Source organism: Ictalurus punctatus, chromosome 17 (genome assembly GCF_001660625.3).
Source record: "Ictalurus punctatus breed USDA103 chromosome 17, Coco_2.0, whole genome shotgun sequence".
Taxonomy (NCBI): Eukaryota; Metazoa; Chordata; class Actinopteri; order Siluriformes; family Ictaluridae; genus Ictalurus; species Ictalurus punctatus.
This window is the reverse complement of record NC_030432.2, coordinates 2174791-2193394: the sequence shown is the minus strand read 5'-3', so window position 1 is coordinate 2193394 and position 18604 is coordinate 2174791. Positions and strand designations below refer to the sequence as shown.

The 18604-nt window shown below is 39.8% G+C and overlaps 2 protein-coding genes and 3 non-coding genes across 13 annotated transcripts in view; 2 read left to right on the top strand and 3 right to left on the bottom strand.

The window, feature by feature from the left end:
• Positions 1–537: 537 nt before the first annotated feature.
• Positions 538–609, top strand: trnap-agg (transfer RNA proline (anticodon AGG)). The gene has a single exon. It is a non-coding gene; the product is annotated as a tRNA-Pro (tRNA).
• Positions 610–1496: 887 nt separating this feature from the next.
• Positions 1497–1568, bottom strand: trnaw-cca (transfer RNA tryptophan (anticodon CCA)). The gene has a single exon. It is a non-coding gene; the product is annotated as a tRNA-Trp (tRNA).
• Positions 1569–1714: 146 nt separating this feature from the next.
• trnaw-cca (transfer RNA tryptophan (anticodon CCA)) lies at positions 1715–1786 on the top strand. Its single transcript has one exon. It is a non-coding gene; the product is annotated as a tRNA-Trp (tRNA).
• A 940-nt stretch (positions 1787–2726) lies between these two features.
• Positions 2727–16314, bottom strand: zmp:0000000529 (WD repeat-containing protein 20). Of its 7 annotated transcripts, none has more exons than XM_053687205.1 (5): positions 15942–16314; positions 9532–9714; positions 5121–9298; positions 4429–4563; positions 2727–4094 (listed from the first exon to the last, which is right to left on the bottom strand). In XM_053687205.1, the coding sequence occupies exons 1-3, from the start codon at positions 16290–16292 to the stop codon at positions 7874–7876; spliced, it is 1959 nt and encodes a 652-aa protein (XP_053543180.1). In that variant the 5' UTR covers positions 16293–16314; the 3' UTR covers positions 2727–4094; positions 4429–4563; positions 5121–7873. The 7 variants fall into 7 exon arrangements, with proteins under 7 accessions (XP_053543180.1, XP_053543181.1, XP_053543179.1 ...); XM_053687206.1 differs by having other exon boundaries at positions 2727–4073; XM_053687204.1 differs by having other exon boundaries at positions 2727–4563; positions 5121–7150; positions 7693–9298.
• Positions 16315–16828: 514 nt separating this feature from the next.
• LOC108277853 (mitogen-activated protein kinase kinase kinase kinase 5) overlaps positions 16829–18604 on the bottom strand; it is a 39083-nt gene continuing 37307 nt past the window's right edge. For all 3 annotated transcript variants that reach the window (XM_017490836.3, XM_017490837.3, XM_053687202.1), the window contains one exon: positions 16829–17287. In XM_017490836.3, coding sequence (XP_017346325.1) covers positions 17191–17287 — 97 coding nt within the window. In that variant the 3' untranslated portion in view covers positions 16829–17190. The remainder of the gene's footprint in view (positions 17288–18604) is intronic.

Sequence of the window (18604 nt, the reverse complement as noted above, 5' to 3'; positions counted from 1 at the left end):
ACGACGATCCTATGAATATGCAAATAGAAACGTGACGTCATATGGCGCCATATAACGCCTTTTTGAGCATGCACTATCATGCATGACTTTCCCCTGAAAAGAGCTGAATAAATCTCAACTAATCAAATACATCTGAAATGGGATGTTCAAAAACAACTTGATTAGGTTTGGTTGGTCAGGTGTCCACAAACATTTGGCTATACAGTCTATTAGAAGTATGTAGGTGTTCATTTATTTATTTGTATATATATATTTTTTTACATTTGTAGAGTTGTGTAAACGTTTTTATGCTGGGTTTTTTTTTCAGACTAGCAGCATTTGGAAAATGGAAACAGCAGTAAGGCGCCATCTAGTGTTCATATTAAAGAGATAACGTGTGAACGTGAATGTATTCGAATTAGGTTTTAGCACACGATTTCACAGATAACAACCATAACATTACCACACTGTTGTTTTAAAATACATTATATTAGTTACATAGCATTTTATTGTATTACTATGATATTCCATACTATTGTATTCCATTGTGTTAGACATGGCTCGTTGGTCTAGGGGTATGATTCTCGCTTAGGGTGCGAGAGGTCCCGGGTTCAAATCCCGGACGAGCCCAAAACTTTTCCTTTCCTTCCAAGAGCATAAATTATGTTTACAATTATGTAAGACTAACAGACTCAACTCAGCCTCCTAGAAATTAGAGCTCAATTAATGACGTCATTTCCACGTTCTTTGGGACTAATCACATCGCGTGACGCAGTGACTCAGAAACAGTCATTTTTGGAAAACTATTAGGGAACAATAAACACTGTTTAACAGGTATTTGCCAGCATATATTCAAACCTATCCAGTTTTGTGTGTCATTTGACTCCTGTTAAGTTGTTTTATCTGTACAGATCTAGTTGCTCATGCAGACAGATGGGTGGGTATGGTAGAGAGTAAAACTTATCCCAGGTGTAATCAATCAGCCCAGACATGTTTGGTGTCTGAGGTTTACTTCTTTAGTTTTAGCCATGGTGCTACACGGTTGATATAGCTAACAAGTAAGGGAAGAGTACACAGTAGCTAACCAGTTTAGCATAATGCAAGCTAAATAATCACACATTTCATTTTAATCAAAAGGATACACTCTAAAAAATGCTGATGCCCTAAACTGGGTTATTAAGGAGTAATGCAAAGCATGCTGGGTCAGGGATGGCAACAGACACATTGTGTCAGAATTAATATTCCAGAATTTTCCACTGCAGCAAGCAGAAAAACATAATGTGGGCAATACTTTTTTGAGCATGTAGTTTGCCCTGACAGTCAGTGTTAGCCTACTGACAAAAAGTACTCTAGCTCATGTTATTTGAGGTCAAAATATCAGGTGTTTGTTTTTGGGAGCAGGGTTTGGCACAAGTAGTAGGCTATGTGCTCCAAATAACCGATGACCTTTCAGATAGAGAATTACGTGAACAAAGTATAACGAATATTCTGACAAACACATTAAAGCTGAAAAGTTTTGACCCCGACGTGATTTGAACACGCAACCTTCTGATCTGGAGTCAGACGCGCTACCGTTGCGCCACGAGGTCTCTTGGGGTCGTTTTTAAAATAAACCCCGTAAAATTTTACCCCGTAAAATAAACTAATTCGTGTCCGTGTCCAGTTTGTTTACCGGTCACGGTAACGTTATATAAAAAACATTATTTAAGTGACACGATCAGCTGTTCTAGTGTGAGACCTCGTGGCGCAACGGTAGCGCGTCTGACTCCAGATCAGAAGGTTGCGTGTTCAAATCACGTCGGGGTCAAGCAATTTTTGGATTTGTTGATCAAGTTATATTTTTTTCACTCTGGTTTAATCAAACGATTTTCACTATTGTGCAGAAAAAAAACTATTTTAATTATTCAGTGCGTTCAACTGAACAGTAAACCTTATGTCTAATCTAATGATATCTCATCATACTTGTGTAGTGACAATAAATAATAGCATCTAATGTAATCTGATGCATTAATTTAACCCTATATTCACACTAGCAAATGACAAGTCAGTCGTGTTGCTTGTTGGCATGGCCTGTTGAGCATTTCCTTTGTTTTGATGAAAAATATATACAAGAAAACACTGTGTATATATCTTCTAAATCGAACTAGTTAACACAAATTAAATACTTTACCAAACAGTGTGAAAACTAGTTGTTTGATTTATGTTATATACTACACTTTGTGTTAACTTCACTGACAGATTAGCAAAGCAAGCTAACTAGCTTGTACGACCTATATACACTGAGTTTTATTTTTCTTTTTAATGTCTCTATACATTTTTAGCAGATAATATTATAACATATTTAAATAAGATTATTATATATGAAATATATGAGAAAATATTCCAAGAATACATCACAAGATAGTAGTTTGTCCCTATCGATAGGGTTATCTTGTTGACAAAAAGTACACAAACTAACATTATTTGAGGCAAAAACATGCCTAAATTTGGCTTCTTGTAATAAACGCAAATTAGAACATTTTTAAAGAAAATGTTAAAGATTAAATTCTCTCAAATTTTATTTACACCTCATTTCGGCCTGCTACAGAACTACATTATCAGCTACGTTACTCCAAGCTAGTTCGAAATGACCTCATGTTCTCTGTAACATTATTCAGATTATCTGCTAGCACCAAAGTCCTTTCCAATTCTGCACTTGATGTCCATCACTCAGGATTACACCAAAACAAAGATTAACACAGCAGACACAGGATTTAAGAGTTTTAATACCAGATTTCCATATACAAACTTGATATCGTGATGTTGATTGCCACTTCGTTGGTCTCAGGCATTACTGCGTAACTGTGTTAAATGCACACATACTCGGAAATAAAATCACATGCTTATGGAAGTCGCATTGAAAGATAAGCGACATTAAATGATGGGCCATCTCCTGCAAGAGAGTCTTTAAGTTTTCAGATTTAGGCATTGTTTTTGTTGAAATAGTGGTATATACGTTCATACACATGACTGTTAGGACACACACACGCGCACCAATGATAGACGGCAGCCATTTTTCAGATTACCAGCATACTCGTGTAATGAAACAGTTTTTGCTCAGGCAACAGCATTTTTGTCTTGTGCTAAAACACTCAACAAGGCTACAACATACTCTATAAATGATTTGGTCCGCCACCTTTCCCATGTTAGCAAATAGGGATGCACTGATTTAAGATGGAAACTTCATGTGACATCACCACTAATTTAACTTCCTGCTTAACAAAAAATACTGGTTTTAAATCACATGGTACAACAGTTCTCGCATTGACAGTACGCTAGCTAGAAAAACCTGGCTACTCGTTTTAATTATGCAATAAAATAGCAGGCCAAACACTAGCTAACATGGAATTGGACCTAGGTAGCTTCAGTAGAGCAGTGCTGTGTTTAGGTAGCTAGTTAATATAGTTAGTGTTAGTAAACTATTACACTGAGGAAGTTAAAACAGGAATCCATGTTAAGCAGTAGGTCAAACTGAAGTTATCCAAAAGAAAGAGTAGTGGTGAGGTTACATGATAAAGTTTGCGATAAGTCTATACTTAAGACAAACAGGAACATCTAAATTTACGGAACAGATCAATGCATCCCTGCAAATAAAGATAGTTTGTTTTGTGTTGTGTGACAGCCATATTAAGAAATCTATCTATATATTAAGCTAAATAAATAAATAAAGAAGCAAGTAATGTAACTCAAGGATTAAAACACTGGTCACAGTCGAAAATCCAGTAACTCGTCTTTTCAGCAGGTAGGAATGATAACGGATGGCGAAAAAGGCATATCCATTCCTTCAGTAGCTTAACATAGCTTGGGCAACAATAAAGAAAGATTCAGAGTGAATTTAGTCCTGTATTCGTATGCTGCTTTTCAATACACCCTCGTTGACGCCCCCTTCCCATTCCTCCAGCGTTCTCGAATCTCTGCTGTCATCTCAAGGACCGCTTGGTTGCTGTTAGCCCGAGTGAAGTTTGTTAGATGAGGAGTCGAATCAGGGTAAACGTCAAAACCATGGTATACAACTTCAATCAAAGATACTGTTTCCGAGGCAGACCTGCCAACCCCTAAGAGAAATAATGAGTAGTCTGGGGAATGCGTGGATGGAGTAAAAATGGCATAAACAGTTAGGGGAGGGAAAACCCAGTAAATTTTAAATGAATTGCTTGTCAGTAACAGCTGTGGGTTTAAAATAATAATAATAATAATAATATTTTTTGTTTGTTGTATTGTTTGTTTGAGCCTCTGTCTAAAGACAATTTTCTAACCCTCAGGGGACGGACAATAAAGTTTTTTTTAATTGAATTCGAATGAACTGATGTCCCTTGTCCAGTCGCCTCAGGGTTTCGCTATTGCAGAAATGAACGTGAAATTGAGCAAACCCCGCACTATTCGGAAGAGCTTGCAATTTTACAAAATTACCTCAGATTTTCCACAGATTTGGGCCAAGACGTGTCATGTGACGTCATCACGACGCGCATTCAATCAAAGCCATCTTCGATTCACGTGCATCAAACATGAGTACAGCTACAAGGTCTCGTTTGCCAACAAACATCACTGCGAAAGACCATGCAAAACTATTTAGTGCGATTGTGATTTCAATTTTCCACACAAAAAAAAAAAAAAAAAAAAAAAAAAAAAAACTCTGCATATCGCATGGCAACTTTTGAAAAAAGCCGCAGCAAAATCAAGCCTTTTTGGCCGCAACGATCAAAAAAAAAAAAACCCGGCGAAATCCTGTAAGGACTGCTTGTCGAAACCGTGAAATGGTTCCACACGTGCTACATTTTCCATGTTGTTTAATTTTTTGTGTTCGACCAAAATTTTCAGCCATAAATACACTTAACAGATATTAGCTATACACTTATCTAACGTTAGCCAAGCTAGCTAGTATTCGAGCGGGAACTTCCAAGTCCAGAAGAGACTGCCAACCCAAATATTATTAATTTGAAGTGGGGGAAGGGGCGGGGCTTCAAGTTGTGTCAGCTAAAATCAGAGAGAATGCAACTGTCAATCGTTTCATATTCCGATATTCATAGGATCGTCTAGCATTTTTTTATTGTGGGGGCAACTGCTCATTTGGCACATTTTTGAATCATAACTAGCAAACATACTCTGGTGCATGAAGGTTGGCAGGTCTGCTGATGGAGGTCAATCAAAATGGTGGACAAGCCTGTTTAGAAATGTAAAAAAACAAAGCAAATGGAGCTTAGATACTTCACCTTCTTAGCTAGTTAGCATGCTGAAGGCTATCCAGAGTGCACAAAACTCCAAGCAAATAATTTCAGCGACATAACTCTTGATGTCAATGTCATGTTCCTGTTTAATTATTTGTTTCCCCACTATAACAGGAAGTTGATGAAGCATTAAGTTACACACAGGGCGTAAAGGGGAGGCTGAAGATGTGTTAAACAGCATTCGAATGCAGAGATACCTGCTAGCCAAGCTAAGTGTTTATCTTTTTGACAGTGTTGTTGGAAATCTTAGTTCAATAAAAATCACATAACCTAGATTAGTAGCTGTTCTGGTAACTGTGGTGGTCCTCCCTACAGAGCTGGTATGCTACGTAGCTAAGCTAAGCTAAGCTATTGAATCTAACTAAGCTAAGATCAAATAGCTGGCTAGTTTGGTAGTTTGTTTCTGCCATGCTTCAAAATAAAGCCAAACTTTTTTTTTTTTTTTTTTTTTACTTTCAGTCAAAATCCTTAAACATGAATACTTAAACCTTACCTTTATACCAAAACACAGCTAGATGTCTTGGTTATGCTTGCAGTCTCAACACTTGAGCTTGGGGGTCCTCAAGAAAAAAAGTCCTTTAATAAGAATGACGACGAGGAAACCACCACAGTCAGAGTTACACTAATCCGAAATCAGTTAGACAGTAAGATAGCTCCATCTTCCTTCAATTATTACGAATTTTGTGTGGTGAAATGTTTGTGTTTTCCAGCTCGCTAGCTGAAACATTCAACCTCCTGGAAAGCTATCTGCACTTGTCTAATGGGCAAAAATTAGGCTCAAATTGTTAAATTGTGCAAAATTTTGCAAGAGGCATAGCAGGCAAGAAAAACGCTGCCTACAAGATGCTACAGTAGTTAAATATGTTACTGAATTACAGCGACGACTTTCTTAGGTTAGCTAGAGAATTACCTTCGTTCAACAAGGCAAGGGTTTGCAAAGCCTAGTTTAATTCACTGAAGGAATAAAATGTTGATTTTTGTCCAACATCATTCGAAAAAACTAGGAGTTAGCAACCGTAAGAAAGCTTGTAAAAACGCCTCATTTTTGCTTCGGCTATTTACCAATCTTAAGCTAGTAGCATTTTAGCTCGGTATGTTGACCTTGCTGAACGTGGAACTCTTCAGGATTGTGTTCATTATGAGTCAGGAAACCCTAGCTGTCTGAGGAAAAGGCGAAATCTCAGTTCAGTCTAAACGGAATGCAGCTACTTCATCAAATCCCAATCGTTGGCCTTAACAACATAGGGAGCACGAGCATACAGAAACGCTAACTCTTTAGATCCCCTACGTTTCACAAACATAACATTCAAACACAACTGTCACTATGTACAATATAGGATTTTCATATATTAATGATTTGAGTTTGTTATTTCAATACATTTAGTCCTCTGCCTTTATAGAGTATTCTGAATATGTACAATATAAATTACTACAGTTTCAATGATAAAATAAATAAATAAGATACAATGGTCGTGGCATCTGCAGTGTTTATCCCCTTTTGGCAAGGGGAGGGGGGGATGTTGATGGAAGGAATGTCTCAGTCACCTTTCCATCAAAGGAAAAGTGAAAGGAACATAGTGGGAAGCTGATATGGAAGATAAAGAGTATCTACATTTGTGTGGTTCGTGCCACCGTCTTTGTATATTGGTCCTCAGATAAGCTGCATGTGTGTGTTTTGTGATTGTGTGGTTATGAAGATGAGGCAACAGTGGTAATACTGTGCCGGATCAACTCCAGGCCTCAAGGAGAGGAAGTCAAGCCTCTGAAAACAGGAAGCAGGAAGTGTCAGTGCAGGTGATTGTGTGTGTGTGTTGGGGGGGGGGGGGGGGGGGGGGCATTGCTGCCAGCTATACCACCGTTCCACTGGGCGAGTTTCCGTTTTGTGTTGATAATGGTTGAGAAGAATGCTGCAACAAGAAGAGGACAAATAAATATTTAGGGGGGAAAAAAATAAATAAATCAGTTCCCATTTACAGACACCTTGCTTACACGTGGTCAATTCATGCAGCTTGAATATCACGACGATATTTGCATAAATCCAAATTTAAATCTGATCGCTTAGACCACCGAGAAGGTCCGAGACAAATTTTAGTCATATTTGTTACAGAAATTTAATTAATCTGTCTCTCCAAGCCACATGCTTCCCAACATGAGACCTCCATGCCCACCATTTTATTATGGAATGCTAGTAAACACAGGAAACTGCTTAATCACAATAACTGATGTGTGGACACGGTGTTCCAGCCTTCTTCTAAAGACTGATTGGCACTTCCAAACCGCATCCCCTTGTTGCATAGAACAACTGGAAGAAGGGGCGTGACGCTGGTTATGAAGTGTACTGATGTGCATATTACAAACGATACAACGATCAAACTGTAATCTGTCTAACCGCAGACACATGTGACTACAAGTCTAATTGGATGTGGTTCAAATCTTACCAGGATCTTACCAATCTAAGCAAGAGTCATGATGCAATCAGGGATAAATGGGATCCAAAGTGGCACCATCTTTTTTTTTTTTGCAAAAAATCGTAACGAAGCTTTTTCCTGATCGAACCACCTGATTCTCCTTATTGGGTAAATACCAAGTCACTGAAGTCAAGTAAACATAAATACATTTGTCAAGACTGATTATAAAAAAAATAAAATAAATAAATAAAAACACCTTAGAGACATTACCATCATTTGAGGTCTCACCATTTTGCCTGGCCGTGCCCAGGTGCAGATGAGTCCCTCTTGACATGCAGTGATGATGCAATCGTCCATGAAGACAAGAACCGTGAGCCTTTCATGGGCGATCTTCTTACAAACGAGAGGTTCTAGCAATGGGACTTCGTTCATCCGTGGACACAGCGTTGTTCCAAGCACCTTAGAGGCATCCAATCGGTTGCTACGTGGTGCTACATTGATCTTGTCATTGCTCTTGCTGATGTTCCCAAGGCTGTGGTAGCGCTTGTGCTCCTTTTCCCCTCCAGTGGCGGACTTGTCTGATTTGCGCTCTTGGAGCGACAGTGTTGCAAAACGTCCAATGCTAAATGGAGCACTGCTTCCTCCTCCGCTTCCTCCTGTTCCTCCACTTTCTGTCCCCCCTTGGCTCTTTGAAGCGTTTGCAACAGCAGGATGTGGAAGGGAATTGGATCTTGAGAGCGAGCGAGGTAGAGGAAGGGGCAATGATGCCGTCTGGTGGGTGTTGGAAGGGTGATGATGACCTTCAACCCCTCCACTTCCGCTCGTGCTGTTCAACCCCACACTAATGGAAGGTGGCACGTTGGAGCCGAACGTGTTGGTGAGGGCGCGGGAAAGAGGAAGTCGAGGATACAGGACATCATCTGTGAGATCCCAGAGGCAAAACTGGGTATCTTGTCCCACCGATCCGAAGCGATATGAAACGGATGGCCCGCCGCCTTTAGAGCTGTGTCGAGAGAGACGGGACAAAGTGCTGCTGGTTCGCACACGACCAAAATTTAGTGCCCCTTGGCCCTGGTGGAGATCCTCCTCACTACCGCTAAGCTCCATTGGTTCTTCTTCTTCTATGCTGGTGGTAAAGGGGTCAAAAGCCACCACGTTTACCCAGGACTTGTGTCCATGACCTCGCGCCACTACACGACTCTCTGCAAACGACCATACGGTGACCAAGTCGTCTTCTCCACCAGTGGCCAAATATTTCCCATCTGGACTCCAAGAAACACAGAGCAAGCCACCAAAGTAGCTCTTCATGACACCGTGCAGCTCCATTGAATCAAAATGAAAGACACGTAGGCAGCCATCTTGGCCAACACAAGCTATGTGCACACCGTCAGGCGAAAACGCAAATTCGTTCAGCCCGCCTTCCCCCACCGCCCATCTCAGAAGTGGATTACGAGGCGTTTTGGTTTTGCAAGCGTAAACAGCAAATCCCTCACCCTGTCGAAGCAGAGTATACTGCGGCGCTGTTGTGCCACATGGGTGTTCCACATTATAGAGGTAGAGGTGACCACTAGCATGGGAGGCCAGGAATAAGTTCTCAGATTTAGGGAGCCATTTGAGACAGGTCACTTTAGTTTTGTCTATTAATCTCTGGAAACAACAAAAAGATGAAGAGGTATAACGTGAATATTAATTACATGTCTAACCTTCCATCACCTCTGGCCAACAGTGTTAGTTTCTTCACGTACTGTACAATGTCACGATACGTTTTGGTCATTTTGGCCCAACGATTACATAAATATTACCATGTTAAAAGCAAAGTACACAAAACAACAAATTATTCTGGAACTTAAGACCTATACTGAACAACCTCACCCACACACCTCTTCATTGAAGAGCTTGCTGGTCTCTTTTTTGATGGGGTCCAGGTACTGCACCTGGCCTGCTGAGAAGCCGACGATGAGAGCCACGCTGTCCGCAGTCGCTGAATACTGATTAAAGTCATGACACGTGGGCTGCGTCCCTTTATATATACGCTTGTCTATAGGCTTACTAAGATCCACCGCCTATGGAATGGGAAAGAAAAGGAAATAAACACCATAGGTGGAGTGTACAGTGTATGTAAACAACATTTGGAAAAGATCAAATAGACCAAATGTGAAAATCTTGTTTATTATCAGTTCTATAAGAAATTATAACAAGCTTAACATAGCACAATAGGTTTTTCACTACATGGATAAAACATCTGACAAGCACACATCTCTCATTAACACATCTCATCTAACAAGCTTCATTTCAGGTATTCCAACGTTCCTTGAAGGAACTGCTTGGTAAGAAATGAAATGTACACGTTCATCTTAACCGAAATGTAGTCAATCAGTCAAGACATATATTATATGGACAAAAGTTTGTGGACACCTTATTATCACACCCATATGTGGTTCTTCTTTAAACTGCTGTCACAAAGTTGGAAGGACACAATTGTATAGAATGTCTTTGTATGCTGTAGCATTTCCCTTCACTGGAACTAAGAGCCCCAAACTTGTGCACAAAACTAGGTCCATGAAGACATGGTTTGACAAGGCTGGACTGAAAGAACAGAGCCCTGACCTCGACTCCACTGAACACCTTTGGGATGAACTGGAACGCCGACTACACCCCAGGCCTCCTCACCCAACACGACCTCACTGACTTCACTAATGCTGAAAGATCGCAAATCCCCACAGTGGAAAGCCTTCCCAGAAGAGGAGTTCATTCTAACAGTAAACAGGGACTACATCTGGTATGGGATGTTCAAAAAGCACATATTGCTGTAAATGGTCAGGTGTCTACAAAGTTTTGGCCATATGTTGTCCAACATTTGCTACATTAGTTTTGCACCAGGGTAAAGTACCCCATAGACCGTGATGCAAAAGTTGATTTAGCTGTTTTGCACTGGCACAGTAGAGTACAATACAAGTTTCCTCCCTAATGGCCTCCCAGCCTTTATACCATTTAAAGGTTTAAAAATAAATAAATAAATAAATTTAAACAATAAAAATAGTGCTTTTGTGGATAGTGACTCAAATGCAGCATCAACCCCCCCACCCCACCAAAAAAAAATTAAAACATGCCAAACATTCTTCTAATTTACTTCAGATTTTGACCTTGGTAATATTGCCACCATTCAAAGCTGAAGATGTTGGCAACGCAACTGTATGTTATAGTATTGCCAAAGAGCAAGCCAAAGAGACCATTATTAACTGCGTCACCCAATGTTTTCTTTTACTATGACATCAAAAATGGCAGGAAGGAAGTTTCAGAAGAGGAGGCAGTGGAAGGAAGGAGGAAAACATGGTTTATGCTTCGGAGGAGGTTTGCTGCTGGTAGAGCAATAAGGCATGCAGCCAGGCTTTTCAATGTCAAACTTTGGGGGAATATGCAAGTTGCTGGATGACCCACAGCTGTACAAGTATAAGAAAATATATATTTTGCAACAACAGGCTTTGGTGCTGGTTGGCTGGATGGTTTCCCCCTAACAAAGTCCTCTATGCCTCAAAGAGAGACAAGGATGTGGCAGGACCTACCACCATTTGGCGAAAAGTGGTAGCTGCTTTTCAAAAGAAGACATCTTGACTGCGGATACAACTGACAAAGGGAAGGCACTGTGCACCAGGAAGCAGATGGTGGTGTATTCTGACTTATTCACCACCATCAAAAGGGAAATGTAGGAGGAAACACAGACAAATTTACAACCGCAAAGAGTCTGCAGGTAATTAATATTACATTTTTAAAAAATTCATGAATGGTATAAAGGCTATATGCGTGCTAGGAACTCAATAACTTACCTAAAAACACCAGAAGCATCCCTTCTCGAACACATCCTTTTAACTGTTATATATATCTTATTGTTCAGAATTTTAAACTCAGCCGACAGAAAAGACCACTTCCTGGACTGTCTTTATACTGATATAATATACAGGTGCTCATACCATCTGTCGTCTAAAACCAGGGTCGGCACTGAAGAGAATTATGGGAGACTTCTAATGAATAAAGATGATGAAGTGAAGATTATGGAGGCTCATATATGGCACAGACAGCAGAACAATTGAAAAGATGGCCACTCAGGAACCTTCTCAACGCAGGGACAGTTCCTGCTCCTCTGTACATGTACAGACCATCTCCAAATAATCATCCCAGAGCAGATCCACAGCCTCCTCGTTTTCTGGCACACACCCCAGCAGCCATTACGTCACCACTGCCTCATCATCTGTCTCCCTCATACCCTTCTCATATTCCATTAAAATCTTAACGTTACTGCAAGAGGCTGTTCGAGTCCCGACAATGCTACAGCCATCCATGGACAAGGCTGTTGGGAGCCGACAGAGCAAAGTGGCGGCTTCGTGGTGCTGGGACTCGAATCTCCAAACTTCTGATCAGTAACCAAGCGCCTTTATCCAATGACCTACTTTCTCACCACTGTCAATCACAGCGACACCATCCAATCAAGGGCACCTGTGAGCTCATGTATGCGGAAGAGCAGATAGCGCTTTCCTCCGAGTGTTAACACTGCCCTGTGATGCAGAAGTTCGAAACGATTCAGTTGGCTGGCTTCACGAGTCTCGGAGGAAGCACGTATTAGTCTTCGCAGTCCATGATTGGTAGCTGTTGTATGACAGAGGAGAGCTGGCTGGTGGGTGGGAACCGGCGGATGACCAAATTGGGGAGAAAATCCACAAAAGAAAAAAAAAAAGAGAAATATTTTCATAATATGAATAACATTATGTAATCTCTTAAAAATGTTGAACCCTTGGTTGTACTTCTAGGGGAATCCTTACAACAGTGTTTGCCCATATGAAAGGTAAAAGGTACCCTAGAAGAACCCTTTTCTCTAGGAGTGTATATTATTTTAAAGGTGCATTAGGTAAGATTTCTCAAAAAGCATCAAGAATAGGTCTCGGTCTGTGAAGTAGGTGGAGCTGAATAAGATTTGAGCGCGTTTTCTTTTTTTAATTCTTTGAGCCCAGCCCGATTCTCCCACCCTTGAACACAGAGTGGTGGCTCAACTAGAGTTAGCATGCTAACTAACATTAGAATTAGCTAGGACTGTTTGAACAGCCCTTTTTCCTTTTCACGGACCTTGAAAATTATGATAAATGGGTTTTTTATTATCTGTTGGAACAGTGGAAAGATGCAGAAAGTAAATCCCCCTTAAGAGAAAAGCTGAAAATATTACAGTAAGAACTGATCATTTATTGAGGTATTTTGATGCTCTTAAACGCCAAGCATGAGCAGTTTTAATATTATTGAATATTTTACATATATTTCATGTTTTTGCCAGTAAAAACATGTTATACAGTATTGCAATGTGGTGTCCAACTTTGAGCCGTGATGGAACCCCCCCCCCCATGACATGACAAATGTATAATTAATAAAAACATTGGCTAGTTGATTATCATTATTTATTATTTATAATGTACATTGGTTATGAATCTACACATATAATAGCTGGGGGAACGACAAAAGATCTAATCTTTACTGCGCCTGTTGGAAGCCGTGTCAACGGGCACTAGACTTAAGTGTAGACACACCGTTACGAATAAAATATGAAGTCTACAAATCGACCAGCAATTCAGACCACAGAAAATAAATGTCATGTTATGGAGTGAAAATTACCCTCAGGGCAGCAGCGACATTGTTCACTCCTGCTGTATCAGTTATATTAGTAATATATTTCCCTAACAGTGTTGAGAAAATGACAGGTTGACACGAGTGCGATTTCAGTATCAGCGTGTTGATTAACATCATCATATTCTCCTTTACTAAAACGGAGCCGAAACACATCAAAAACAACCGAACCAAAACGTATTAGCTAAGTTAGCTAGGTAGCGCAGCCTGCAGTTCATGAACTAGCGTAGTTCTGCATCGTCCTGAACTTGTTTCGTCAGATCTTATACTATGTAAACCTCCCCGAGTCGGTTTTATACAGTAGCACTGAGAAAGTCGGGGTTTAAACGATGGATATGACGTTTGCACCGCTAAAAAGTTTGACTCAAACATCAATTTATATCCAAAGAATCCAAGAGTTATGCTATGTGCAACTTTTACGACTCGGAAGCGGAAGTCGTAATTACGTAATCGAAGATGAGCTAAAAGGTTGGAGAAAAACACTTAAAAAACGCTTCAAAGCAACATGCTAGACAGCTAACGTCAGTGATATGAGCGATCTTTAAAGTTGTATTTACCGTCTCAAAACAAAACAGAAAAATCAACCACAATTTTACTCAACTTTTTATAAACAACAATTTGTTTATGGGTTGTAGTTAAGGGGGAAATCAAATGATGGGTAATATGACGCAGCTCATTTTAAATTCTGATTTTTCATTTTTGAACGAATGACCTGTCGTACTTTCTATCCATTCACCTCTAATGCTGCGGAAAATCTGTGAAACGTCTTAGCTCTTGTTCTCACTAACGTTATAGTGGCTATAAACCGTCGTTTTCTCATAATCCTCTCTTTTCTTTCTGTTTTGAATCTAATGTTCTCCTTACAGAAATCCTCACTAGAGCCAAGTTTATGCCTTATTTCATTGTTAAATTGATCAGGCTTGAATTACGTCAAGCGACCACCGCACAAGTCCCTGCGCGAGCTGCTGCTATAGAAAACAGAGCATATTTCCACGAAATGTAGGTTACTTAGGCCGTAATCCATCACTTAGGTTACGTTTTCACGTTGATTTACTTACCTTAAAATCATCTAATGTCTTACAGCAAATTAAACACGCCCGTTGATCAAATCCTTTAATTATGTGTTCATAATAAATAGGGCTGCAACTAACGATTATTTTCAGAATCGATTAGTTGGCGATACGTTAGAAGTAACGTAATGAGTAAACGTACGCCGAGCCACGCGCAGACCAACTAATCGATTATGAGATTCGCTGGCAACGATTTTCATAATCGATTATTATCGTTGCAGCGGTAATAAAACACGGATGTGGGTCAACGATGTTAATGACGCTAACTTACTCATACAGACTGAGAAAAGAATTAAAGAAACACGACTGTTAAACAGGAAAGAAGAACGGTTTCGTTTGCCTTGAGCGAAGACCGAGTCTCATATAAATCTTGTTAGAATGGACGTCATATGACAAAGTTACAGTTTTGATGACATTTTGCTGAAAAAAAAAAAAAAAGCACCACAAAACAACAAATGAAGGTATTTAACAAGGAATTGGAGGATGCTGCAGGAGAACAGATCCACAATAGATTTAAACTCTAATCAGGGTTTTTTGTTGTTGTGGTCGTTGTTGTTATTATAATTATGTGACAAGTCAGGAAAAAGTATCATAATATCATTCATACATATCAGAATATACTGTTATATTTCTTAGCCTTTAATTCTGAATAAGATAAAACATTAAAGAAAGAACGAAGAAAATGGGAGGGATTCAGTCATGTTTGGAGGATGGGACAGGACTGAAATGGGTTATGATGTTTTAATTAGAAACAAATTGTATTATATTTTTATTATTATTTTATTAAGAATTACTGTGAATTATTACATTACTCATTGCTTTAAAAAAAATCTCTCTTTTTTGGAAGTGTTGAAATTTTTGTGAAAGTTTTTTTTTTCTTCTTTGTTTGTTTGATTTGATTTTTTTTTTTTTAATTATTATTAAAGATCGATTTTGCCGTTTGACAGGTCGGCATGGTTACTAGTCATAATCGAAGATTGAGAAAATCCAAAATAAACACGGTTTTGATTTCAATTTCAGTGCTGGAACTAATAACCCTAAGAAACCGTTGCAAAAAGAAAGAGTTTCAACTTTTTGTTGTTGTTGTTTTGTGTATTTAGAATGAAAAAGATTTTAAACATACAGACTGAGCAAACTACCAAAAGTGGTTTATTTAATAAAGGGTAAAATATTAATGAAGTACAAGAGCTAGTGATTAAAAATAAGATGCTGCTGTATACTGCAGGGGTGATGATATCACCGCACAACGTGTAAAACTGTTCAGAACAGTCCTTTCAGTGACAAAGTGGGATTATTATTATTATTATTATTAAGGAAACTTGTAATATTGTTTATGTGTTATTAGCTATATTATGCAGGTGGATGACATATCAGGTTATGCTAATGTCAGGTTTGTCTGAAACTGAGATTTCCGCATCACTACAATAATAATAATAATAATAATAATAATGATGATGATGATGATGATGATGATGATGATGATGATGATGATGATTTTTGTATAAAAGGCTCGGGTGTAATCACGGAGAAGGAACACCGGTCGTGTATATGCGCACCTTTTTAATATTGGTGTACGTGTAGAAATAGAGCTCGCGGCCGACGTTGAAGCACACACGCTCGGACTCCTCGCTCGGGTCTTCCGGCTGAAGCTTCACCATGGAGACCCGCACCGGAGGCAGGAAGCCCGCCGAAGCCGGAGAGGAGCCGCCGGGTCCCGGTACCACACCGCCGCCGCCCCCCGGTATCGAGGTGGCACCGGCTGCGGCACCTCCAGCGCCGGGACCGCGCGCTAACCCGGCCCGCTGCTGCGAGTCCGAGAGCGTGAACAGCTTGTAGAAACCCTCCCTGGTGCGGAACTGCGACTTGATCTCGTTAATATCCTTCAGAGCGCCTCCATCGCCGGCCATCTTTAGCACCAACGAGGCCGCACCGGAAGTCCAGCGCTCCTGACACGGAAGTGAACGCGATCCAAAATAAATAAATAAATAAAAATTTAACTCCTTAAACGGGACGGTAGCTATTATTAAATTAGTGGTGTAATGTGTAGTGCACACACCGAGATACGAAGAAAATAAATACGTTCAATGTATGTATGTATGTATGTATGTATTTATCTATCTATCTGTCTGTCTGCCTGTTTGTGTATCTGTCTAGCTGTCTGTCTATCTATCTATCTGTCTGTCTGCCTGTTTGTGTATCTATCTAGCTGTCTGTCTGTCCGCCTGTCTCCATTCTTATTTTGAAAAGAGTGGCATTTGTTCAAATTAACGATTGTTATGATTGAGGTTAAATGTATGCAGTAAAGTCAAATCCCTTGACACATCCTGCCTTGACTTCTGTTTCCAGGGAACACGCAAACATGTGGAACACAGCCCATGTAGCGGACACGGCGGCCATGTTAATAAATCACACAGACACACAAGAACACACTCGGAACTGGAGCTGGTGTTATTTGTTTAATTAGCAGAATATTGTACACATACACACACACACACACTCACACACACACACATGCGCACACTCACACACACAAACACACACAAACACACACAGGCCAAAGTGATAAGAGAGTCTTGTTCTGTGTGGGTTACACACACACACACACACACACATACATACACACGCACACACACACACACACACACACACACACACAGCAGACATAATGGGAGAGATGTGTGTTTGTGGTGCACACACAGCTTTCCACTTTTGTGTTGGCAGTGTTCATGGTTTTGTTTTATTTGCAAAAGTTATGAAAGTGTGTGTGTGTGTGTGTGTGTACACGTTTTGTGTGTGTGTGTGTGTTCATGACACGACAACAATATGCTCAGCAATCTCCAGGACATAGAGATTACAGAGTCCTGATTGGTCATCACTTTGCCGCGTCTCCAACACGACCATCCTGTAAAACGCACACGCACACACACACACACACACACACACACACACACACATATATATATATACACTAGTATGCATGTAAATTAGCATGGACAAATGCAAGTATGCTAGTATGCTAGCAGGACAGTATGCACGTATAATATTAAGCTAATATGTAAGTGCATTGTGCATGTGAGCTAAACACTAGTATGCATATATGTAAGTATACAATTATGCTAGTATATTCAAGTAAACTAATGTGTAAAATGCAAGTATGCTAACATTTAAGTTAATGTGCTAGCACACAAGTATACTAGTTGAAGGGAATTCTCTTATATCATGTGCTCTCTTATATTATGAACTGCTATTAAGACACCTCGGATACGGGGAATTATCTCTAACACTAGTATTAGCAAAGTATGCTAGTAGGTAGGTATTCAAGTATACAATTATGTAAGTCTTCAAGCATGCTAGTATACCACAATGATAGTGTCCAGATATATATTAGTATGGATGTATGCTAGCATTCAATTAAAGTATTCTGTAATTATTCTAGTTAGCTAGTATGCTAATATGCTAGTATGCCAGTGTTCGAGAACAGTATGCTAATATTCAAGTATACTAGCATGCAAGTAGGCTCGCGTGCAAACACAAAAGTATGCAATGATGTTCGTAAGCTAACAAGCTAGGTATGCTAGTGATGATTGCAATTATGTTAGTTAAATAAGTAAGCCAATGTCCTAAGTACGCACACATAATGTATTGTGCTCGTATGCAATAGATTTGCTAGTAAGCTTTTAGAATTGAGGTCACACTACATTAGCAACATGTGACTGTCAGTATAGACATTTTGCTAGTCATCTTGGAGGCTTTAAACCACATTCTGCATGACTCAGACCTGCAACCTAATAAGATTACCACAATAACATGGCCTAGGTTGTAAATAAGCCTAACTCCATCTGTAAGACGTATTACTACAATATGCTATACAAGTAGCAGCAACGGGAAGAAAGATAATAGAGCTGCGTTCACGCCATGTCATAATTACCCTAATTACGAGATTTCGGCTTGTAAATAGTGTTCACGTCCTCGTAGAACTCGTAATTACAGCTTCTAAACTGGGAATTTTCTGAGAGCGCCAACTTGTACTGGCTTTAGCAGTAAAATGTGGTTAAGTAGTTACCTTAGTCAGTAGTAATATTTCTGTGTAATAATTGACTATTATTAATGTCTTAATCATGGGAGATTCAGTTGCATGGAATTTCGCAGCTGTCAGCTACATCATCTCACACGGATTCATTTCATTCCGAGTGCGAGGATGTGAACAGCTCTGAGTAGA

What these genes read in the sequence shown, in the direction of transcription:
- zmp:0000000529 (XM_053687203.1), bottom strand. Translation starts at nt 16,292, where the DNA reads ATGGCCGGCGATGGAGGCGCTCTGAAGGATATTAACGAGATCAAGTCG. An exon ending in CGTACACCAATATTAAAAAG is followed by an intron (nt 9,715 to 15,941) that starts GTGCGCATATAC and finishes CCCATTCCATAG; the next exon opens with GCGGTGGATCTTAGTAAGCC. An exon ending in GCAAGCTCTTCAATGAAGAG is followed by an intron (nt 9,299 to 9,531) that starts GTGTGTGGGTGA and finishes TGTTGTTTCCAG; the next exon opens with AGATTAATAGACAAAACTAA.